Here is a 25,826-nt window from a genome sequence, read left to right as displayed (position 1 = left end):
TGCAAACTATAAATAAAACTATACTTATCTCATCTGAAAGGTTAAGACATCTTAAAGCTTTTTGAGCTGTAAGACCAATGCATCAACCCTAAAATAACTTGTGTCCCAGACTTCTGCACTGTAAAGTACAGGGCATTCTCGGTCCAACTCAGAATCATTTGCAAGCTTTAATGAGAGATGGATTTAATTATGTACTATTGGAGAAACAAAACAAGTGGCTTAATGTTTTATTAAAATGACACCAAGTACAAATATCAATGTAAATATGTAAAACAGGGTGTGCCAAGTATAGGATGGATTAAATGGAGATTCCCACCTCAAGACTGTAGAATTAAAAAGGCCTCAGCAAAGTTTGTGGTTCGTTTTATAGTAGGAAAGAAATTGTGGGCTTGACTAGTATTTATATAATGCACTTGCTCTGAATGTAATTACAGTTATATGTTTGTCAATGTCTGAAGCAAAAATACACACTTTCTGTAAGCAATATTTATTTATTTGCTAGCTTTTCTGTGATTAAACTATTTAGACACACTTCTTTACCATAGCAGGAATGTTTGTAACAGTATTTACAACATTAAATTAACTACTGAGAGTGTACAAACCTAGATTGCCTCTTTAATGCCGCACACAGCAAATGTCAGCATGAATCTCTTCTAAGACAGTTCCTGTCCATCACATCATCACATTCAAAACCGTTGCTGTTGTGAACTCGCCCACAACAACAGACAATGTGATATACTGTATAATATGCAAGGATATATAATTAAACACTTAAAAGTTTAAAGATTTTGTTAGAAAACTGTTTATTCTGCACTTTCATTCATAACTGTCAGTTGAAAAATGTGTCACTTTTTTACAAAAAGACAGTTGCATTAAAACCATGTTTAATCTTGGGTGAGTTCTTGTAATATCAAGATGGCAGATGAGCCATTTCAAATTCAGTAATAATGCAAAAAAGACATTTTAAGGACACATTTAGTAGAAAGTAAAAAATTAAACAAATTCTCACAATATGCTGATTCAATCAGCGATCCGTATTCCTTCATAGCACACCAAGGCAAATAAGGCCATACATTTTTAGCCAAAAGATAGGTGATTTTATATATATATATATATACACACACACACACACACACACACACACACATACACACAGTATATAATGGTTGTTAATATTGTATGTTTACATAGTCCATTTTTAAATGTCACTCTGATTTTTAAATAATTAACTTGGAAATTTGGTTAATAAAACTGTTTTATTTTCCAGTGTTTTTATTCAACAGTAAATGCTGGAATTCCAACACACCACAGCTACATGAAAAATTTATAAACTGAAAATTATACATGCTGACACCACAAATAGACGTGCTTTAGAAATTAAAGGAACAGTGTACTCATAAATGATGTTTTGAAAAAAACTTACATTTTCATTTTTTGGGTAAAATCGATTGCACTGCATACAAAGCTTAGATTCCGTCATGTTGTTGTGTTCACTATACCTGCATCAAGGTGGGGCACAGTCTATTTCATCCCACTTCCACTCGAATACAGTCTGTGTGTGACGTTCTGTGACTCAGAGGACAGTTTCTCTGAAGATTCCTATAAGGCTGTGTGGTCGCTCATGTTCCAGGCGGCGTGATCCTGCCCGAGAGCCCATCCTTGAGTTTGTTCGAGAATAGGAGGCTGTATGGGTTCCAGGTCTGCGCTCTGGCACTGCTTTCAGCTCTGCCCATGTAAATGAACTGAGATCCCCGCAGCTGCGCAGGTGAAGGATGCCTGGCCGCTTGCGCAGAGGCAGCGTGTTGGAGGTGGGCTCCATCTGTGTCTCCCTGTCAAGGGTGGGTTGCACTGGTGCAACCTCTGAAACAGTGATGGCCTGGAGACAAAAGAAAATCTCAATGAGTTCATCAATTATCTTGAGATAGACCAATAATCGGATCGAATGATATTTTTAACCGATATCTAATATCGGGTTTACCAATAAAGTTTAATTTTAAGATTTGAATTTTTACGTTCTAAAAATTAAGTGAAGTGCTTTATACTAGTCAATATTGCAACAAAAACTAGTTCAATTAATTATTGGCAGACTGTGTACATCAAACATTTTGTATAGTTCAACTTTAGAGGTTAGTGATAATGATTAAAGGAATAGTTCAAAAATGAAAATTCTCTCATCATTTACTCACCCTCATGCCATCCCAGATGTGTATGACTTTATATTGCTGAACACAAATTATGATTTTTAGAAGAATATCTCAGTTTTCAAGGTCCATACAATGCAAGTGAATGGGTGCCAAAATTTTGACACTCCAAAACGCACCTAAAGGCACCTTAAAAGTAATCCATACGACTCCATTGTTTTAATCCATGTTTTAGAAGTAATATGATAGGTATGGGTGAGAAACAGATCAATATTTAAGTCCTTTTTTACTTGAAATTCTTCTCCCTGCCCAGTAGGGGTTGGTATGCATGAAGAATGTGAATCACCAAAAACACAAGAAGAATCTGAAAGTGATCTGTTTCTCACCCACACCTGTCATATCGCTTCTGAAGACATGGATTTAACCACTGGAGTCTTGTGGATTACTTGTATGCCATGATTTTTGGAGCTTTAACTGATTCACTTGCATTGTATGGACCAAAATAATTCTTCTAAAAATCTTTATCTGAGTTCAGCAGATGAAAGAAAGTCATTCACATCTGGGATGGCATGAGGATGAGTAAATGAGAGAATTTTCATTTTTGGGTGAATTATCCCTTTAAGTTGTTATTTAGCCTGAAAGAAAAATGCAAGCTACATCCACCAAACCGACCGACCGATCAATTTTTTCCAAAGACAATATACTCTTTTTTTTAATTTTTTATACAGTACACCCTGGGACAATGTTCTGATTGGTATGTGAACAACTTTGCCTACTAGTGTTCACATGGTAAGAATGGAGTGATATTTGAGTTCAGGTTGTGATGACATTGTGAGGATTTTTGAGTACTAGTGCTTTCTACATGCTCACATGGTGTAAAATGCTGAATTTGTGTTAAACGTTTTTTTGGGGGAAAAAAGGGGTTTTCAGATTTGCAACTTGAGTGCTCTTTCTTTTGAAAAATGATGTTATGGTTTATGGTATTAGGCTCATGGAATGAATTACAGTGTCTTGAGAAAAACTGTAATATGCCTCCTTTCCTAGCTTGATATGCAGAGTCATCTATAAGTAAGCCATTTGTATGTTACAGTAATTTCCCAGAAAAGTGTAAACACAATTGTGGCTTTGTGGTATTACCAACATGGCTCTGTTTATTTGAGCATCCCAACCAACCCAACACAGCTTCACTGGCTCAACCAATGGCGTTAGTTTGGGGCGGGACTATCTGTTTGAACAACTAATGGTAGACGGGGAATATCATTTGTTTTTGCATGTCCATTTTGTGACAGTAGCGACACTGAAATTACACACTTCATCTGTAACAATCCCAATCTCTATAAATTCTGCCTGTTTTCTCCAAATACTTGCCTGGTCAATAAAGCTGGCACAGCGAACGGCCTCCTCCATGTGTTCCTCATCAGAGCGCAGCACGGTTTTAATGCTGTTGACCAGCTCCTGCACCTCAGGAGTCAAGCTGCAGGAGGACTGCTCCAGAAAACGAGCCACCAGCAGTTTTGTGTCTCTGTAGCTCTGGTAGTCCACCAGGGAGTTTGGGCGTGGCTTCCGTTTGCCACGCCCTCGTCGTAACGTAACCTTCTCTTGCTGTGTTCCAATCACTGATCCAGGAGCTAGGCCAGGGCCTAACTCTGTCTGTGTAGCTGCTTCACAACTCATTACTTTAAGGGAGAGGAAAACAATATAAAAATGAGATACAGCTCTGTATGTAGCATATATATTTAAAGTTGCACTAAGTAATTCATTTCACTTAAAAAATGGCTTACACATAAAGAAATAAACTTTTGAATGAGACTGATAAGACTATTTAATTATTTTATGCACAATTTACAATACAATTTAATCAAACTACATAATGATGACTAAGACTTTATAGATATTACAGTTTCATTTTCTGTTAATGCATGATTTTCTCTAAAGCTGATTTGAAACTATGTGTTGTGAAAAGAGCTATACAAATAAAAATGACGACTATTTTATTCTAATTTGAGTGATTTTTAGGGTTAGTTTACACCAAAAATGAAAGAATTTGTGTCTGTGTAAAGAGAGAATGTCAGCATTTTCAGGAAAAAATTTAAATTCAATGTATGGCAGTTTAAGATCCCTGTAATCTGACCTTCTCTGCCGATGTCTGCCTGAAAATCAGACCGTGCTGAGAGTCCTATATTTAGAACATGCTTAAAGTAGCCACTGACAGACAGGGTCTCTATAGATTTACTATGAGAAGTGTCAAACCCAGTGCTCTGCCCTGGCGACACAAATCAAGAAGCCAAAAAAATCCTCCTCCATCTGTCATCAGAGAGGAGCCAGAGTTCACAAACTAATTATAAAGGAATCGTGTCAGTGTCTGCTCTTTGACCTTCAATGGCAAACATAATTCAGCTTTGAATATTTCAGTCATGTGGAATATATACTGTAGCACATTTAGATGGGAATTCAAAAAGAATGAATTGCATATTTTTTATTTCTACATCGTTTTAGCACCCGATTCAAGGAATTACGCAAATCAAAAACACAATCTGCATGGTGCAAATCCCGATCTTAGTCAGTATTGATTTCTACATTGTGGAGGATGCAGCAGACTACCGCGATGCGGCATACTTTAATGGGACTGTACAGCATTGCTCCAACACTGTGATCCAGGCACCTGAATTGGCTTTTTAAAATGCTAAAAAGTGTGTCCGACTACACTGCACTAGAGGTCAACCAATATATAGGATTTACCGATTAATCGGGCCGATAGTCGCATTTTTTAACTATAGGCTATCGTAAAAAATCAACTCCGATAGTTCCCGTTAGTTAATTTTTGTTTAATTTCTCTTTGGCCACAACATTCTTCTACATCGTTTGATCAATTAAAAAATTTAACATTTCATTTACTGTCTGCTTTCCATGCAAAGTCAGTTGCACCAGACAAATAGAGCTGAGTTTTGTGAATAAGGGCAATCCATAATTAGTCTAATTTACATAGAAAGGCAAAGAATGTGTTTGTGATGTCAATGACAACAACTTTTACATGACTGAAATAAAGCACAACACTTTGGTAAATGCACCCTTTAGTCTAAACAAAATTTAGAATTCTTTTCTTTACCTTGGGCATTCAGGTCCAGTAGGACAGGATCACTGGTGGACCTGCGGAGGCGGGGTCTTTGGGGTCTTCTGCTGGAGAGAACTGCAGTGTGAGGCTGTCTGGACTGCATAGGTGGTGTGGGGCTCAGTGTGGTGGTCTGACAGCATCTTTCTGAATAAAACATGCAATCAAACTACATCAAATCTAGTGTCAGCAACATAATCAACAGATGCACTTTTATTTTAATAATGTGGCATTCCTTTATGGCAGTAATGGCACTTCACTTCGTATGGTAATGTACAATAGCGGCTAAAAGACCACTAATGAAAATGTATATATTTTGCATTCTTTCAATTAAAATCATTAAAAAATTATATTTTCAGCATACCAACTTGAGTGAAAAGTTACACTGACAAATATACATGCATTTTAGAATTTCTTTGTATTTGGTATGTCCCCCTTTTGTTTTAATGACAGCATGCACTCAAGCTGGCATGGACTTCACAAGTTTATACAAAACCTGATGATCCATGTTATCCAGAATGATTTGAGAATGTTCCATAGAGAGTCTTGTGTGTTTCAATGGAAGCAAGTGTATGACTTTTGGACCACACTGTATATATGATTTGGCCTTGAGAATTTATTTTGTCAACTAACTACCAAACCTAATCAGCTTTCATCTGCTAGGATCAGATTTGGGAAGGACCATGTAGGACCCTATTTTAAGATCGCTAGCGCTCAGCACAGCACTATGCAATAAGTCATATGCGCAAATTCAATGGGCATGGCCATGAGGTTTTGGTATTTTCATGCAAGCATGCGCTAAGTCTAGCCGCAAGAAGGTTTGGTGGAATTGCGCGCGCAAAGCGCTAATGGGCTAGATCAAGTGCAATTTAATTCTAAGGTTCTTCTCCGGTTATTGCACCGTCTGCGTCCTATTATATAGTCCATTTCCTGTCAAGCACCAGCAATATAAACAAAGACAGCACATTCATAAAAAGTTGGTAGTGTAAATGGACTGTATGCAATGAATTAGAACAGAAATATGGACTTACATTCTTTTGTGCATTAACTGCATCCTTATTGCATGTCAGGCATATTTATATGACAGTAAAGTTCAAAGTATATTTCATCATCTGTGTGCATCGTCGGCACATGCACCAGTCATTGACTCTACTAAAAGAGTATCACAAGATGTTGTAGTGGGCATGTGTCAAACGCATTTGTATTCGCTAGCGGTCAGAAGAGTATACTCACAAAGGCAACGCGGTCGACCAGGCGTGAGCCGATCTGGAACACGCAAAAACAAAGTATGCCTGGGCCTTAACACGCTCCATTAATACGCATGGATAATGTGGTTCAGGATTTGGACGTAGCTTCCATTAAATTGTAGAGAATGTAAGTATTATTAAAAAATATTAATACAAATTAAATCAGAAATACAATTGCAAATATAAATGTAATAATACAGTGCATCCGGAAAGTATTCACAGCGCTTCACTTTTTCCACATTTTGTTATGTTACAGCCTTATTCCAAAATGGATTAAATTCATTAATTTCCTCAAAATTTTACAAACAATACCCCATAATGACAACGTAAAAGAAGTTTGTTTGAAATCTTTGCAAATTTATTAAAAATAAAAAACGGGAAAAAAAATAAAAAATAAATAAAAATCACATGTACATAAGTATTCACAGCCTTAGCTCAATACTGTGTTGAAGCACCTTTGGCACCAATTACAGCAAGTCTTTTTGAGTATGATGCTACAAGCTTGGCCCACCTATCTTTGGGCAGTTTCTCCCATTCTTCTTTGCAGGACCTCTCAAGCTCCATCAGGTTGGATGGGGAGCGTCGGTGCACAGCCATTTTCAGATCTCTCCAGAGATGTTCAATCGAGTTCAAGTCTGGGCTCTGGCTGGGCCACTCAATGCTTCACTGTAGGGATGGTATTGGCCAGGTGATGAGCGGTGCCTGGTTTCCTCCAGATATGACGCTTGCCATTCAGGCCAAAGAGTTCAATCTTTGTTTCTCATGGTCTGAGAGTCTTTCAGGTGCCTTTTGGCAAACTCCAGGTGGGCTGTCATGTGCCTTTTACTGAGGAGTGGCTTCCGTCTGGCCACTCTACCATACAGGCCTGATTGGTGGAGTGCTGCAGAGATGGTTGTTCTTCTGGAATGTTTTCCTCTCTCCACAGAGAAATGCTGGAGCTCTGTCAGAGTGACCATCGGGTTCTTGGTCACCGCCCTGACTAAGGCCCTTCTCTCCTGATCGCTCAGTTTGTCCAGGCGGCCAGCTCTAGGAAGAGTCCTGGTGGTTCCAAACTTCTTCCATTTATGGATGATGGAGGCCACTGTGCTCATTGGGACCTTCAATGCTGCAGAAATTTTTCTGTACCCTTCCCCAGATCTGTGCCTCAATACAATCCTGTCTCAGAGGTCTACAGACAATTCCTTGGACTTCATGGCTTGGTTTGTGCTCTGACATGCACTGTTAACTGTGGGACCTTATATAGACAGGTGTGTGCCTTTCCAAATCATGTCCAATCAACTGAATTTACCACAGGTGGACTCAAATCAAGTTGTAGAAACATCTCAAGGATGATCAGTGGAAACAGGATGCACCTGAGTTCAATTTTGATGTCATGGCAAAGGCTGTGAATACTTATGTACATGTGATTTTATCGTTTTTTATTTTTAATAAATTTGCAAAGATTTCAAACAAACTTCTTTCACGTTGTCATAATGGGGTATTATTTGTAGAATTTTGAGGAAAATAATGAATTGAATCAATTTTGGAATAAGGCTGTAACATAACAAAATGTGGAAAAAGTGAAGCGCTGTGAATACTTTCCAGATGCACTGTAATAATAATAAAATAAACCATGACATCTAGAGGGTTTTACACAAATCTCAAAGTTTTGTTTCATAAAACGGCTACAACGGTGAGTTTGGACATGAACTTTTTTCCACCTGCTGGCTGAATCTACAAACTGCAAATGCAGGAACTGATTTGAGACTTTGCGTTGAATACAGACGTGCTTCGCAAATGCCTTAGCGCAATGATGGACCTACTGTATTTCTCAGGAAAATAGCAAATTGAGCCACTTCATTAACAAACAATAAACCCACAGTTTGCATGCATTCACCCACAGATAGCGCAAACTCTCCTGCCCACGCACACTTGCGCTGATACGAAAATTGTGCTTAGAATTAGCTCTCTCATGAAAATTTGATAAGACACTGCACACGGTGCACCTACCGCAGTCACGAAATTAGAGCCCTAAATGTTTGTAGGACTATGCTGTACTTGAATGTGTTGAAGGATCCAGACAGCTATTAAAAGAAATCCCTCACTGGTGAACACTGGAGATGCAACTGACGCCACTTAAATACAATTAATTTAATACATAGATGACATAAATATGAATGGATATTATCTTAATTAAATACACCACAATGTATTTATAAGTGTACCAGAGACCACTGAACACGTAGAAAGTGGAGGTATAAAGTGGTTTAAGTTCCACCAAAATGATAACTTTTCTAACAGATTTCTTGTTTGCATGTCAGTGCATAAGTATACAATCACTCCTATCCATAAGTAAGACACAACTTGATCATACCTTGGTCGATAGGTGTCACCGTCTCTGTTTCTGTGCACTCTGTGAGAACCTCAGTCAGATCAGACATTTGCACCTCGGTGTTCTGGGCCTGATATAAATATACAAAGGGCTTTATTTGACTGAGCGTTGCCAGTGTAATGTCATAGAGTTCATAGTGAGAGCTCTAATTAGAATCAGCGCTGAAATGTTATCAAGAATAACTCTTTTATAACAGAGATAAAAGTGTGATAAATGAAAGGAGGCATCTTTTACATTAATAAATAATCATGTGGATATTGTGTATCAGTCACAAGACCATTGTATAAATCCTGATAGAAAAGAAAAATCACGAATGACATCTCTCAAGTCCCTTAATTGCTTCTCCTAGACTGCAATGAGATTAAATTGGCACATCCGAGTCTTATCTGATTTTTCTCCTGAGAAAAAGAACCCAGTAATCTACATGTGTCTCCTCTAGAGTTTCAGAAGAGATCAATGTCACAAACTGTGCTCTGATTTGCCAAAATCTGCATTCAAAAGTCAGAGATTTCAAAATGAACTCAAACATTTCTCATCAAATTTTCCAAGACCAAATTTCCCGAGCTATGCATTCTACATTCATTACAGTTCTATAATCTTGCTTTATGTTAACAATTGTCTCTTCTGTCTTTTGATTGCTCCAAAGGAATTTCAGTTGAAACACCTGAGACGTGCTTGAATAAATCATAACTAAGAACTCCATTAAGTCTTCTGAGCTACATGTATGAAAGAGAAACCTCTGAGCAATAAATTCTTCCTCTGGGTCTTCACACCTGTGCTGTTGGCTGTGAAGCTACAGCTTCATAAGGTGGAGGAGGATCTAAAGGACAGAAGACCTCCACTCCTTTAATCCTGGCACCATATATATGAGGAAGAGGAATCATACTGTCACCAAACATCCTGCCAAAACACACATATTTACACTGTAAATAACCCACAAGTAGATACAAATCCAGTAAACAACCATTCATTCTAGATAAACTCATTAAAGCTTAATGAGAACATCTAATGAAACAGCAGCATAACTTGCATTCCCACAGGCTTTTCAAGGAAAACTTCATTCCTGTTTTTGTTTGCCAAAACAATTTGGTTGCCTGCCAAATATAAAGCCACCCACCCACATATCTGTTAAATATGGCTGCATTCTTGGTTATAAAGGTTCAAAGCCAAAGGCCATGTTTTTTCTAAGGATCTGATTAGAGTTTTTGAAGCAACCCATGTGTGTGTGTGGTTTCAAGAGAGCAAGCATACATCGGTGTTGTACTTCATTCTCTAACAGTGTGTAACATGTTTTTTAGCAAGATATTGGTCTGGTGAATTAAGACCATGGAGATTTGAAACATCATAATTTCATGGAATGTTGGGTTGTTCCAGAAAGGATGATCATAACATTGAGGGCTGTTTGCCCCTGATCAAAAAGGGGTGATATTTGCTACCTGCGAGCCAAGCGTGGGGTGTAAGAGTAGAAGGTGGAAAAGTATGAAGGAGGAGGTGCAGGGGCGACAAACTCGTCAGGGTCAGGAAGATGAGTCTGCTCCGCTACTTCCTCTTGAACTGGCCGGGCCTCTTCCTGCCAAAGAAAATCACAATCATTCACTGAGAGATAGCAGACACCTCCAGACTTGTCCCAACATGTCTTAATAACCTACGTCACACACTGATCAATAATTAAACCACTATAAATTAAACAAATTAAAGTGTGTTTGTTTGTCTGCAATATGATTTGTTTCACCATGCAGGGCCGTCGGGTTGAGAAGATCTGGAGATATCTGAGCGCAGCAGCAACCAGACACACAGCTGTGGCCAGAGCATTGAGCGCACACAATGCAAAAAGCACTTTCTGGAAGAGAAGAAACTGTGTGACATTCACATCTACTTATGTTAAACAAAATAAATTTAAACATAAAAAGCAATGCATATATATCTCTCACTCTTAAAGGGATAATTCACCCAAAAATGAAAATTCTCTCATCGTTTTCTCACCCTCATGCCATCCCAGATGTGTATGACTTTCTTTTGTCTGCAGAACACAAACAAATACTTTAGAAGAATATCTCAGCTCTTTAGGTCTATACAATGCAAGTAAATAATGACCAGAACTTTGAAGCTCCAAAAATCACATAAAGGCAGAATAGAAGTAATCCATATGACTCAAGTGGTTAAATCCATATAAGCTGAAGAGATATGATAGGTGTGGGTGAGGCTTAGATCAATAATTAAGTCCTATTTTTCTTTAAATCCCCACCTTTGACCAGCCCCAACCAGTAGGTGGCGATATGCACGTAGAAAAATTACCAAAAAACAAAAGAAGAATTTAAAAATGAATGTTAAAGTGGAGATTTATGGTAAAAAGGACTTAAATATTGATCTGTTTCTCACCTATACTTACATCACTTCTGAAGATTTGGATTTAACCACTGGAAATATATGGACATTTTTTATGCTGCCTTAATATGATTTTTGGAGATTCAAATTTCTGGTCACAATTCACTTGCTTTGTATGGACCTACAAACCTGAAATATTCTTCTAAAAATCACAATTCAGTAGTTTGCAAGTTAATGTAATCCTGCCATGAGGATAATGTAAGGATAGTTGGCTCGCTGTCCCTGGAGGAGGGCTCGAGGCTCGAGATCTGACCTGAGCTCGAATACCCCCTGGACTTGTTGAGTTATTAATGAATAGATGGGAGGAGCTGGAGTGGTGGAGGAATGCTGGAGGAATCGTCACAGCATGGATGAAAGCAGCTGTTTATATACGGTTACTCTGGCGATGTGATTGTTCTCCTGAGCCTGTGTGTGAGAGGGGCAGAAGTGCCATAGATAATAGAACAAGCAGTTGCTGCTTGCGGAGGCAGCCTCATACTAGGGTCTGCTTGGGGGATAGGAAACTGAGAGTTATAGGATATGCAGAATATGAGTAGAGTGAAAATAGGCGGAAACACTGCAGAAACAGTGGCGGTTGCTGCCGCATGGAAATGAGCTGTCACAGGAGCTGCTGTTGCGCTGGAAGACTCCACAGTGCCCATGGCTGGAAGGGCCCCCCCCCTCCAGCCCCTCTGGAGGATGGTGGGTAAACCTCCCACTGCCTGGGCAGGTCCGGCCGTGGTGAGAGCGGGTCCCTGCCACCTTAGGCGGGCTCAACCTTATGTCACCTTCAGACGCAAGTCATTCGATGGGAGGGGCCCATACAGCAAATTGGCTAATCCCACGGGTGTGGGGCTTGGCTGCTGATCATGCAGGCGAGTCCATCCTGCGATCGAACGGGGGCCCTCACTACATTCGAACGGGGGAGTCCTCAGAGCGGTACAAACAGGAGAGCCCACAATACAAATAAACGCGAGTTAGCTCACACAGCATTCACACAGGAGAACCCTCACTGCAATTCGAACGGGAGAGCCCTTGAATGCATGTAAGTGGGAGGGCCTTCGCAGTGGTACGAACAGGAGGGCTTCCGGTCTAGCAGGGGTGCCCTCGCAGCATCCGAACGGGAGGGCCATCCATGTGTATGGATGAGGCTGTTTGAAGCAAGCCCCTTCTGGGACCCTTAAAAAGCTTATTTAATTAATTACATTTATTTATTTTCTGTTGTCTGCAAAGAGCAGGTAATTTAACTTGGGAGAGCTGGACGGAATTCGGCAGGTTGAAGTAAATTGAATGTCCTCTTGTTGATCTTTTCATTCACGTAATTCACGTAAATGATTAATTCTGCTGTGTATCCTGCATCCTACTGACGTAAGGTTCGCATGGCAATTCGAACGGGTAAGCCCAGCCTGCATTTGATTGGGGGTCCTCCCACGTTCGAACGGAAGAGCCCTCACTGCAATTCGAAAGGGAGAGCCCACGGCCTGGACGTGGTGACACTCGCTGCATTTGAACGGGAGAGCCCTTCTGCGATTCGAACGGGAAAGCCTGTGCTGCATTTGAAATTGAACTAAATCGAGAGAGTCGTACTGCGTTTGAACGGGAGAGCCGTACTGCGTTTGAACGGGAGACCCGTACTGAGTTTGAACGGGAGAGCCATATTGAGTTTGAACGGGACAGCCGTACTGAGTTTGAATGTACTGCATTCAAATTAAGTGATTAAAGTTGCTTTAAAATGAGAGCCCTCCCCCTTTTTTGCGATATGAACGGGCTGAATCCTCGAGTGCAGGACCATACTGCGTTTAATGGGAGAGCATACGATTCATATGAGAATGGTTTATGCTGCATTTTACTGGGCTCACTCAGTGCGGTGAGCAGCTGAATCCGCAGGCATGGGCCCGCACAGCATTCGACGGTAGAACAATTGATTCTTGTGAAAGTGATTGTGGTGATGGGGGTGTGGTTGTGTGTCTGTTTGTGGGAGAGAGGGAGTGATGTGGCTCAGCAAGTTGGTTGACATGATTTCTAACAGCTATTTCTTGTTACAGTGATAGCGGGGAGAGACCTTAAAGCAACCAAAACACGGCAGAGAGAGAGAGAGAGAACGGCACGAGTGTGCAGCGACTGGCATGCCTTATTGTGTATTTTACTGTTTTACTGTGAAGCTGAAGAATTTGAGAAGTTTTGGTAACAGAGTTTTGTGACACTGAACTGACTGAAATAAGAAAAGCCCTGAGGATGCTGCACTCAAGAGACTGAAGGCAGAAAATAAAAAGCCTACCTGAAGAGTGCCACTCCTCCCCGTCTCCTCCTTCCATACCCGAACCTTTAACGTGTGATATGCAGCATTTTAAAATAACTCCCTGTATGAAGCATACGGGCTGAATCCTCCAGCACGGGACCACACAACATTTAACAGGAAGAGCCTATGTTTTCGTGTGAAAAGTTTACACTGCATATAAACAAGAACTCACTCTGCTGTACGAATGGGCTGAGTCGTCAAGCACGGCGTTCAATGGGAGGGCGTATAATAGGCTATATTTGATTGATGCAGAGGTGTAGGCTTATGGTGAACTATTTAGGGAATGCCTAAAACAGCCCGATTGTTGTCAATCACTTGTTGGGCAATGGTTTGTTTGGTATGAGGGGCATACTATGGGACGATTAAGCAGAAAAAGAACGTCACAGGTACGGAGCCATGGATGCTTACATGCATGGCCTGAAAGACATGCCGCGGTTGCGGCACGTGAACGCACATTTGCGCTGCTTCGGAGATGTATTGAGCCAATAGCAGGGGCGCCACGGTTGCGTTGTCACCAAGCTTGAGCGCACTGCCTGAGGAGAGGATTTGCAGTGAGGTACCGGGGTGGTACGTATAAGTAAGAGGAGAAAGGGACTTGCAGTTGCAAAGTCGAGGTTTTGTTACAGCTGCGGTGAGGCATAGACGAAAGGGGCTTCAGCGGAAGCATTGTAAAATGCTGAGCCTGCAGCGGGTTGGTTTTCGAGCCATTAGTGAATGTGGATAATGAAAACAGTAATATGTAAAACGTGCATTTGCAGAAACACCTAGCATTAAATGGCACTAGCGATTGGGGTAAGAGACGAATAGTTGAGCCAGGATCGTAAAAGGGGATCCCCTGTAAAAGCACTTCTAGGAAGATATTTCAAACTTTGAGGTTTTCCTTTTTCTTTTTCTTTCTTTTTTTTTTTTTTTTTTTACATTTAGGTGTTGCAAGACACCTGTGAACACACTTGTACAAATGCTTCTCTGGACACCTTAAACTTAATTGTTTGCTAGATTACAAATCTGGAACATATGTGATGCAATGTCAGGATACATGTTTGCATGTGCATCCACACAACATCATTTAAAGTTGTGATTTGTCATTAAATTAAAAGGCACCTGAAACTAAGTACCAAGATGAATACCTTAGTCTGATATTTATTTAACTTAAGCATATGGTTTGGAGCTTTGTAGATTGTTCTCAAACGTAATGCGGGTAATTCCATTAACTCTGTATTATTGGCACTGGGTGACTCGTCACGTTTTGATGAGGACGTACAAAATCATTTGGAGTTTGTGCCTTAGAATTGGATTTAAAAGATACTATGGGAGCCGTTTGCAATAGTGTGGTGAATAAATACGACTTATTTATATTGATAACCTGTAATAAATTCTACAGAAAAACTAAAACATTGTGAGGATGAAGCAAAATGCGAAGCCGAATCATCTGGCACCGATTTCAACCCATTACTTTAAGCATGAGTGGAGCGCAAGATTATGACAAATTGTTGAAACACTTTAAAGTCATGCAGCAATTAGGTTCTATGGTCAAGCTTGTTAAGAGTTTGTAATCCAATGATTCGAGCAAAAGTAGAGAAGAGTTGTCTGTAAAATTAAAATGATGGATTGATTTCACCTGCGTGAAACGTTTGTCCTGGGTGGGAGGACAGAATATCATGTTATAGTCTAGAGATGAATAGAAGTTTGTGGAAGCGCTTGCTTCATTGTTATCGGAGCTGCGTGGTGAGCTCGAATGCTGCCAGGATGCGAGACACTTTTGCGGAATGATTCATGAACGAGTTGTGACGCGGAGCGCAACCCGCCGCGTTCAGAAGCTGTATATAGCCGTAGTGAGCTGTAGCATGGTCAGAGCAGATGCTGCTGCGGCAGCGAGCTCGTGCTAAAATGTCTGCACTGATTTGGAAAGAAGTTTGTAATTAGAGTGGCGGTCGTTCAAGAGGAAGTTTGCTTGCTGTAATTGCCCCTATGTTCCAAATGGAATAAATCACACTCTGAAGGGCACTTTGAAGGGAGAACAATCATGATAGTCATGTTGAAAGATAACCTCAAAAATAATTACTGATACTGAAGGCTTAAAAGTGAGTTCCCAATTTTTTTTGAGCCCCCCACTTCTTAGCCCTCAAAATATCTCACAGTTGATGGTAAAGTCTTCGAAGGGAACAGGGCATGGGGACGATCAATGAATGGAACACACCCTAAACGAGCTGTGCAGGAGAACCGGATTGAAACACTGGAGTACGTTGGAATAATGTTTGAATTAAATTATTCATCTTTTGATTCCCTCACGTTAAATTAAAATTGCATCAGAGCTCAACTGGCATGAAGCTGGAGCAGCGCCCATTCGCGGAGGCAGCCTCACGCTATAGGAACCGCTCCGGGCGGAAAATAGGATGAGAGAACCTGTATAAAGCCATAGGGGGCTGTACAACAGGTTTACAGCGAGGCAGTGGCCTGTGTAGAGGCAGCCTTGACGGCAGGTCTCCTTCAGTGAGGAAAGATGAGAATAAAAGAAAGACAGTGCAAAAACAAGTTAAATTGGCAGCCAGCGCTGCCACAAATATGAATAGTGGCTGCTGCAGCAGCTTGGTAAATACCGTAATGATTGCAATGGAAGAGCTTATCTGATGAGGGCAAATGCTTTGCACATAGTGTGTCATCCAAAACTGTTGCATGGAACTGTCGTGGGTAAGTGGGCGGAGTCAAATGTTGGAGGAATTGTCGCAGCATAGATGTAAGCAGCTGTTTATATATAGTTACTCTGGCGATGTGATTGGTTGGATTAAATGAACATGCTCCTCCCAAACTTTGTTATGAAACTCCATTTTGTGTTCTGCAGAAGAAAGAAAGTCATACAAATCTGGGATGGCAAGAGGGTGAGTAAATGATGAGAGAATTTAAATTTTTGAATGAACTAACCTTTTAATGTATTAAACCAGGGTCTGGATTGACCAGGGCTCGGGGCAAAAATGCTCCCAAAACACCGTGTCTTCACCGGTTGTGATGAGTCACAATGGCTAAAGGCTGTCTATACTGGAAGTGTTCATTATTATTATATTATTATTAATTATCAATATAATGTTATTATTGCAAGAACTGCATACATTTATGGTTAGAAAAAAGATTACATTAGTACACCAAACCCCAGAAACATCACAAGCTGGCTTTGACGTTACACTCAGTTAAAGTTATTTAAATAATTCATGGCAAAATATATTTGCACATATGATATTTGGCAAGTAATAGCAATTTATTTTAAATGGACGGGATAATAACATTGCTGGAGTACCTTAGCAGGCTTATGTCAACTGAAGGCACGCCACGATACAACACAACGGATGCTTCCAATGTAGACAGCATCATTGATTATAATGGGAGTGATTTGCTTTTTAGGTAATGCGATACGGCCTCCTCAAATAGTTAAAATGTGGAGGAAAAAAATACCCCATAGAAAATTTAACTTTTTTATCTGTTATCTAACATTTGATGTAGGCGGTTTCATTATATTCCATTATAGGCCAATTTAGTTAAGGTTAAAAAATGTAGTGACTATTTTAATGAATTGGTTCAATTGAAGCATTTGATTTACATAGACGATATGCTTTGTGTTAACTGGTAGAAAAAAAATACACTTAAGTTAAAAAATTCCCCTGAAAACCAATTTCATGGGGCAAAACTTGCACTGTAATATATCATATACTGCAATAAAATTTGGGAACATACAAACATACACACACACATACCCACCTTGAGCAGGATTCTCATTGTGCCACATGCGTGGCCAGCGTAGATCTTTACCAGCTTCTCTTCTTGGCACTGACTGCTTGGCGTCTCAGCACAACAGTAACAGAGATCACCGTGTTCACTCTGAAACAAATAAACATTCACTTATTGCATTCATTTCTCAATGAAGACTGATGATACCACTTAAAGATGAAGTGTGTCTGAAGTATTTCTATGTTAAAATACATTCTCCTATGCCAGCTTGATATGCAGAGACAACCAGAAGAAATTATTAGGTTGATGTCTGAGAAAATTGTAAATGCTATGTCTCCATGGCAGTAAAAGTGTTGCTATTTGTTTGAGTGCCCGACCACCAGTCTCAACCAATGCGTGAGTTTGTGGCAGGACTACCTGTTTGTTTGATCAATGGAAGACAAGGAAACTATTTTGGAAAGCTGTTTGAAAACACTGTTTATTTTTTCCTTTGGTGGCATTGTTACTTGTGTAATATTGCTCATACAACAAAATACCCGTTGTTTGTCCAGTCAAATTAATGGACTAAAACTGGGTTTCCCGATAACATTGCAACTTAAGCTTTTACGATCATCTTAACTAACATTGCTCATTATTTTATGATGGAGTAACGTTTCCCAAACCAGCAAGTAGATCGCTCATTATAAAGTAGAACTTAAGTGCTTCGTTACGGGAGCTGTCCAGTCCATATAGGTGCTGATCACTTTGGCCATGGCCAGTATGTCTAGGATTCTGTCTTTTCAGCAAAAATAATGTGGACATCCTAACAAACATGGAAGTTGTCTGTAACCTTGTAGAGGCGCCAAAATGTATTAACTATTACAGAATTTAATTAAAGAAATAGTGGTGGCTTTAGTAAGACGGAGTGTCTTCAGATGTAATGATGCTAAATCTTAGAGATTAACGAAAGTGACAATAAATGCATGTAACTTGAATGTACGTGATGTGAATTTTAAGGGGCTCTCACGTAGCATTAAGTTTTGTTACTTTGGCTGGAAACTAAACAAATGCACACATAACAGGATTAAAATGTCATGCATCAGTACTGAACTACTCATAAACCTAACTTCTAAATATTAATAGATCATCTGGTTAGAGTTCAAGGCATTGTGTACTTGTAGCCTTACTGCCATTATGCAACATGCAATTTCCAACTGCCTTGTAAAAAGACTATAGGCCAGCCGATTTGAACCAGCTATGGGACGGAGGAAGAAGAGGAGGAGGAAGACAGAGAGAGGGAATCTCTCATTACACACTCTCACTATAATCTCCTCTTTTAACCATATTTTAACGATTAATTTAGGCATACAGTATTTAAGTTTTAAACTGCAGAGTCACATTACACACATATGTCTTCTTAAATGATCTGTTTAATAAGAACATATCGTCTTTCTATTGCCATTACAATTATGCTTATCAAAGAAGGCTGGTTTAATGTTATACTGTATTACGTGTCTTGTAAATTTAGACCTATCACGTCGCATGCGCAGACTGTGGAGAGTGCCTACTGATTTCATAGCAAATTTTTCAAAACTACTTTTACCCTCTGAAATAGTGTACAATGGCTTTCCAATGATCAAAATATATTAATACAATTTATTAAATGTCCCATTGTCTTTGATAAACTGTGAAAGATGCCAGAAAGATACATTTAAGTTGCACGTAATGGACTTAAGATAGGTTTAATGCTCTTGTTAATTTACGAAAGTTTTTACAAACTACTTGGGTAACGATGCTTTTAGGAAACGTGGCTTAGAGATTCAGTACTAAAGTGCTACTAACGTTCTACTTAGTGCTTTGAGAAACCCAGCCCAGAACTACTATACTACAAGTAGCATAAAAGTAATAGTATAAAACAGAATGTTCTAACCATAATTCTGACTCTAGATTTTCAGCTTCATATCATGCCTAACAAAACCCTTACCTCTGGTAAAACCTTGTGTCTTATTGCTTTATTGGTAACACTTTACACTAAGATCCCATTTATTAACATTAACAACATTAGTTAACATGAACTAACAATGAACAGTACTTTTACAGCATTTATTCATCTTGGTTAATGTTAATTTCACCATGTATATTATATTAATATATTTTTTAAATATATATTTTTATTTGTTAACATTAGTTAATGCACTATGAACTGACATGAACTAACAATGAATATTTGTATTATTATTAACTAAGATGAATATATGCTGTTAAAAATATATTATTCATTATTTGTTCATGATACCCAATGCATTAAATAATTTTAATGAATGGAAGTGGAACCTTATTGTAAAAAGTTACTGCTTTATTAAAGAACTGTTTTTAAAGCAAAATGGAGTTTCCAGGCACTGTCTACTTTTGACACAGTGTTTTGAGCAGTCTGGCAATGAATGTGATAACAGTTCAAAGATTTGGGGTCATCAATATGACAGAGACATTTTCATGAGAAGTGGAGATGATGAAAGAGCAAGCTTCAGATACTAGAAATGTCAGCGAGCCCAAAAAGTAAAACAAATCCAGACGCCGGAGCCTGCTTTGACTCCTTCGCACACTACATTTAGGTCTTCAAGCTCCATTTCAGGACTCACTTTGACCCTCTTCGAACTTTTTAAGTACACTTCTCTATGCAGATGGTCTGTACAGATGTACTTTTTCCAGTATGTGTTGTTAATCAGTACAAAACTGTATGTACCACTGCTATTGTGTAGATTTACTTAACAAGAACTGAGGTGTTATGAGTGCTTTAGTGCATTGCTATGCGGTTGCTAGGTGTTCTGTGTGGAATAGGGTACAACGGGGCTAAAGGCACCCCTGTAGAAAATGTAACTTTTTCATGGTCGGAAAATGTATAGTAAAAATTTATTTTTCGGTTTCGGTTAAAAATTCAGTTTTTTAAAAAAGGTGGTGAGGGAGCCTTTTACTTGGGGTAAAAGGCTCCCTCACTTGGGTTAAAAGGCCCCTAGGGGGTTTAAAGTGGTATCTTGTAGATACCGGAGCAATAGTTATAGGGCACAATTTGTCAACTAATGCAAATAATTTTGAGACACCAAGATACTTTGAGTAACAAATTAAGATGATACTTACTCAAAATAACTTCTTCAGAAAAAGTCAACCATTTCCTGTTAATTTCAAACACATCTGGCAATTTATTACATCTTAATAAATTCTATAAACAAACTCCTCTATTATGACTGGATGAGTCAATGTGAGCCCAGTTTGAACATTGTTCATAACAAACCTATTCCCCCCACTTTAAAAAACAATGTGTTTAATAGGGGCCTTTAGTCCCCAGCAACAGGGGGGCTTTTCACCCCAAATACTATCCTTTCACTTATTGGTTAGTTATTGAAAAATGTTTGATTTAATGACCTTAAACAAAACTGAAAATCATAAATTGGTAAATTAGTAAATATGTTAATTTCAGGGATTTTCATTAGCTACATAAATGTACAACATTTTAAAAAATATTAAAAACGAGATCAATTGCCTCAAAATCAGCCTTTAGACATTGCACGCAATGATCTCATGGAACAGGAAAATTCTCCACCGTATAGTGACAAACAGGTGTTTAGGAATGTCCTGTGGTAGATTTTGTTGCTATTTAGTGTTTTGGGAGAAAATAAAATCAATGGAGCCTTTTACCCCGCAGAGGCTTTCGCCCCATTGTACCCTACTGCAATGCATGACAATCAATACAATTGAATTTTGAGTCATTTGAGATCTTGATGTTATTAGCTCAACATTTCTGAAGACAAACATATGTCTAAAGCATCACATGTCTAAGTTCACAGATTTCTCACCAGTTGACAGTTAATGGTACTGGAAACCAACTGAGCCCCCTGACAGCACAGGATGAACCCTGCCAGGTTAAGCAGGATGCAGACCACTGACAGCAATACAAACAGATTTACCTGTGTGAGAGATACAACCAAAAAGAGAACAAAAATAGAGTACATGAGAGGGACATATCCTATTCTGCAATTATATGAGAATTATGAGTTTACTGGCTCACATAGTCCTAGAGTGCATTAAGGTAAACGTTTTTGCCGTGTTATCCATAATGGAGGGGCTCGCTCTGACTAAAGCAAGAAATAGAAAGACAATTTTGAAATAACTGGTATTGTAACGCTGGGTCGTGGAGAGGAAGAGAGGAGATGCAGGGGTAGATACTTTTCAATCTTTTAATAGTAAACACTGGAGTGGAATAAACAATAAAGCTAAACATCACAAAATAACAAATCAATGTAACACTTCATGGACTGGCAATCAAATGAACAAAACTAGAGGGTATTTATACACAAGGAGCTAAATGAGGGAATGGAATACAGGTGAGGATGATGAGGAGCAGATGGAAATGATGAGGGCAGTGAACTATGGGAGATGTAGTCCAGGGGAAAACTTCAAAATAAGAGTCCTAGTAAGACACAAGGGAGACAGACTGTGACAGGTATGGGTGTTATGAAATATAAAGGTGGACATGGGGAGTTGGAGGGATGTTCCGAGGGAAGCAGCTGCTTGTAAATCCTTCAGATATGACTGGCAGGCCTAGATGAACAAGCTCCTCCGGAACTTATGTTTGGAACATAATTTAGAGCTCAACTCTTTTCAAATTAAACTTGACACTGAATGGCAACAGGAAGCAGCAGGATGATCATCTGAAGACTAAATTAACAAGACTTAAACTGAATGTCTGGTTTGCGCAAATCCTATTTGCGGGGTCATTTAAAGGTCCCCAAAACCTAATTACTGCTTCTAAACATACACAGGCAGCAACAGAAAGGATTATGGATTACCCTCAAAACATATGTTTGGAAAAATATAGGATTGCTTTAGTTAACAAGTTCACTAGTTGCAAAGTGAACTCTTATGATTGCCACAGTCAAATTAAATTATGTACTTATTCAAAATGAAAAAAAAAAAAAAGACTTGTGGTTGTTACTCAGAAAAGCTGCACTTCATGTCTAAAACAAAACTGAATTAAATGTATTAAATAAATACAAATCTTCACTCTCAATATGTACAAGAATATCTGCCAGGCTGTTTACCTTACAGTAAACAGCCTTCATGACTATTGGTTTTTGAAAGGCCTGAGAGACACATACCAACAGCAGCATTGGTCGTTTCCATGTGGTCAGCCCTATAATCCCAGACAGGATGACCTGCAGAAGACATACACAGGCCATTCAGCCAAGAGGCAAACCCTCATAGACAGATTAACTGATAATGAAGCCACTGTTACCCATCAGATGCTGCACCCTCTCAAAATGGCCTTCAGCACTTTTAAATCCTGTTTTAATGACTCCTCTCACTCACCGTGTTGTAGTCAGAGCTGTCTGCTGCAAACTCATTCAAATATCATTGTCCATACTCGGCTCCCTTTCATTTCCTCTAAACTCTGCCACTTCCTGTCAATTACACTGAATGCTGTGATGCAGCTATTGCAGTTCATAGGAGTTCTTGTGTTTAACTCATTTGAATTTAACCCAAATACAACATTATCAATGAAAAATGATGACTGACTACAGCTAAACTCCTAAAACAAATACTTGCATGGATGCACATCAGATCTTGATAACTGGCTATTGTTTGCAAATCAAAAGATTGAGCATACTTGAATAACATTGGTTCTTGGTGATTTGTAAGCATAACATGGCAGTTAAGATACCATATGTGCCCTTTACCTATAAACAGTATCTCAGTAAAGAGTGTTCAAGAGTGCTAAAGTGTAAAAGACATTCACACACTTGTCTTAACTGCCAATGACCCCAAATACGAACTATAAATGGATTTTGCAAAATAATAATGAAAATTGCACTTTTGAGGATAACTTGGGTCAGGTTCTACCACAGAACTGAGAGGGCACTGAAGTTTCTGAGGATCTGTTAAAAAGGAAGTAACTTAGGGGCATCTTGATCCACATATTCCCATGTAATATTTAGAAACATCTGACCTGTAACAGTCAATAATCAATGATGTCTTAAGATAGGAGAATGATAAGCTTGATGATAATCAAAGTATGTGATCAAATGGCCATTTGCTGAAATCTGGTTTTGGTATTACATCATTTGCTGAAATCTGGATTTGGTATTACATCATTTGCTGAAATCTGGATTTGGTATTACATCATTTACTAACAGTTGACTAATAATTTACAACCTATTGACAGAACTGTTCTTGCATTGTCGGTAACAGTGCATAATATGCTCATCGTTTTAAAGGAATAGTTCACCCAAAAATGAAAATTCTCTCATCATTTACTCACCCTCATGCCATCCCAGATGTTTTTAACTTTCGTTCTCTGAGCTCAAATTAAGATTTTCAGAATCAGCTCGGTAGGTCCATTCAATGCAAGTGAATGGTGGTCAGAACTTTGGAGCTCCAAAAAGCACATAAAGGCAGCATAAAAGTAATCCATAAGACTCCAGTGGTTTAATCCATGTCTTCAGAAGCGATATGACAGGTGTAAACAGATCAATATTTAAGTCCTTTTTTCCTATAAATCTGCACTTTCAAATTCTTCTTGTTTTGTTTTTTGGTGATTTGCATTTTGTGTATATCGTCACCTACTGGCTGGCTGGTCAAAAGTGGAGATTTTAAAAGGAATGTACCGGGTTCAGTACAAGTTAAGCTCAATTGACAGCATTTGTGGCATAATGTTGATTACCAGAAAAATTTATTTTGACTCATTCCTCATATTCTTATAAAAAAAAAGCAAAAATCTTGGTTCCAGTGAGGCACTTACAATAGAAGTGAATGGGGGCCAATTTGTGAACATTAAAATACTCACTGTTTTAAAAGTATAGCCACAAGACATAAATGATATGTGTGTAAACATGATTTTAGTGTCATAAAATCACTTACTAACCTTTTCTGTGTAAAGTTATAGCCAATTTACAACTTTGTTACTATGACGATGCAATGTCAACAAACACGAAAACCCTAAATTGACTGTAACAATTACAATTTAAACAACTTTACACCTCAAATAATACACAAGTTTTAACAGAATAATTAATGCAAGTGCCATTCCTTTAAATATTGATCTGTTTATCACCCACAACTTTCGATTCAGAAGACATTGAAGGATTTAACCACTGGAGTATAGATTACATTAATGCTGCCTTTATGTGGTTTTTGGAGAAGAAAGAAAGTCATACACATCTGGGATGGCATGAGGGTGAGTAAATGATGAGAGAATTTTCATTTTTGGGTGAACTATCTCTTTAAATACACTGAGTGAAAGGTTCAGTACCATTTATCTACATCAGACTACACTGAAAAATGTTAACCTTATTAAACATGTCTGAATCAACCTCACTGCACAGCACCAAGAAAACAAATGTTAAGGGTTATATCTAATAGAAATAGTTTCTCAAATTACTATCCTGGTTACCACTTTTGACAGTGTACATTGGAATCACATCAAGACAAGTGCATGACACTGTATCTCCAGTAAAAACACATAGATCGCAATACAACTTCTCCACTGTACCTGTTGAATTGCAAAGGGTGAATAAGAAAATATGACATATCAAATACAAACACATTTGATGCCACTATCAGGCTACCATTGCCTATAATATATTGCTTGCGGCGTAAAATAAAGCACCTCTTATTATGTCTGATCGGTAGTCTCCAGTAATATAATACTCACAGATGATCCGGCCCAAAACGGACAGGAGTTTCTAATAGGGGGCGAGTTGCTAAGGGACAGAGCCCCGAAAGAGAGCGCCACCATGGAGCAGCCGAGAACCAGCTGCAGCAAGCCGAGCGAGAGCAGAGGGCGAGCGGGCAGCAGCGCCGGGATGATCCGCGTCTGAGATCCAGACATACGGGATGACGGAAGGACGGACACACAGCGGCTACGACTTCTGTAAGATGCGTCTGCAAACTGATGGGCCAACGCCGCCCCCGATAAACGACAACAAGATCCAGGCAGAACTACGGGCAGAGACATTGGAGACGCACAAGCAGCCGAACAACAATACACATTAAACGAGCATAGTGGCGTTCCCTCATTTTACTCTGCATCTTTCAAAGCGACGAGTATTTCTGTCAACTGTCCGTTCGCTGCTACTTCCATGTTCCTGTCGAGGTAGTTGAATATTGGTTTTAAAATAACTGTACTCTGTGACCTGCTGCTCGGGTTTGGTTTCACATTTTTTGGGGCAGAGCAGAGAGGCGGGGGAGGGGGTGCGTGAGAATAGGCCACACCCACCCGTGTCTCTGTTCCGAAAATGTGAAGTGCCGATCCTAGGGTACCGGAACTTTCGGAAGCAGCATGCCGACTTCCCGTGTGATCATGTTGCGAAATACAGTGTGAAATTCTAATGTTATCTGGTACATTTGCGATAAACGGCATTATTTAGTGTTGCCAGATGACATATTTTATTGAGTACTCCATTTTGCTAAATGGACCATAGCCCTGGACATGAGAAAAAAGCTCTTTTAGTCAATATATAATTTATATTCCCTGCTGGAAAAACCCTCTCAAACCATATTGACCCGGGCTGGGCAACCAGGGACGATTGAACCTGGTTTGCTTGTC

At 39.2% G+C, this 25,826-nt stretch overlaps 1 protein-coding gene across 1 annotated transcript; it reads right to left on the bottom strand.

Moving 5' to 3' along the window:
• Positions 1-211: 211 nt before the first annotated feature.
• fam189a2 (family with sequence similarity 189 member A2) lies at positions 212-25,436 on the bottom strand. The gene is made up of 11 exons (XM_051696028.1): positions 24,933-25,436; positions 22,381-22,437; positions 21,079-21,189; positions 17,279-17,398; positions 10,601-10,708; positions 10,305-10,438; positions 9,642-9,768; positions 8,851-8,938; positions 5,248-5,397; positions 3,510-3,817; positions 212-1,876 (listed from the first exon to the last, which is right to left on the bottom strand). Exons 1-11 carry the CDS (start codon positions 25,233-25,235, stop codon positions 1,574-1,576), a joined length of 1,809 nt encoding a protein of 602 aa, XP_051551988.1. The 5' UTR covers positions 25,236-25,436; the 3' UTR covers positions 212-1,573.
• Between the last annotated feature and the right edge of the window lie 390 nt (positions 25,437-25,826).

Source organism: Myxocyprinus asiaticus, chromosome 4, assembly GCF_019703515.2.
Source record: "Myxocyprinus asiaticus isolate MX2 ecotype Aquarium Trade chromosome 4, UBuf_Myxa_2, whole genome shotgun sequence".
Classification (NCBI taxonomy): domain Eukaryota; kingdom Metazoa; phylum Chordata; class Actinopteri; order Cypriniformes; family Catostomidae; genus Myxocyprinus; species Myxocyprinus asiaticus.
Note: the sequence above shows the minus strand (reverse complement) of the source record. Positions and strands in the feature narration are given on the sequence as shown.

Bases quoted from the DNA above. Each gene is read 5' to 3' on its own strand.
- fam189a2 (XM_051696028.1), bottom strand. From the start codon at position 25,235: ATGTCTCTGCCCGTAGTTCTGCCTGGATCTTGTTGTCGTTTATCGGGG. The intron at 9,769-10,304 runs GTAGCAAATATC...GTGTTTTGGCAG, and splicing joins ACCCCACGCTTGGCTCGCAG to GATGTTTGGTGACAGTATGA. The intron at 8,939-9,641 runs GTGTGAAGACCC...TATTTATATCAG, and splicing joins CTTCACAGCCAACAGCACAG to GCCCAGAACACCGAGGTGCA.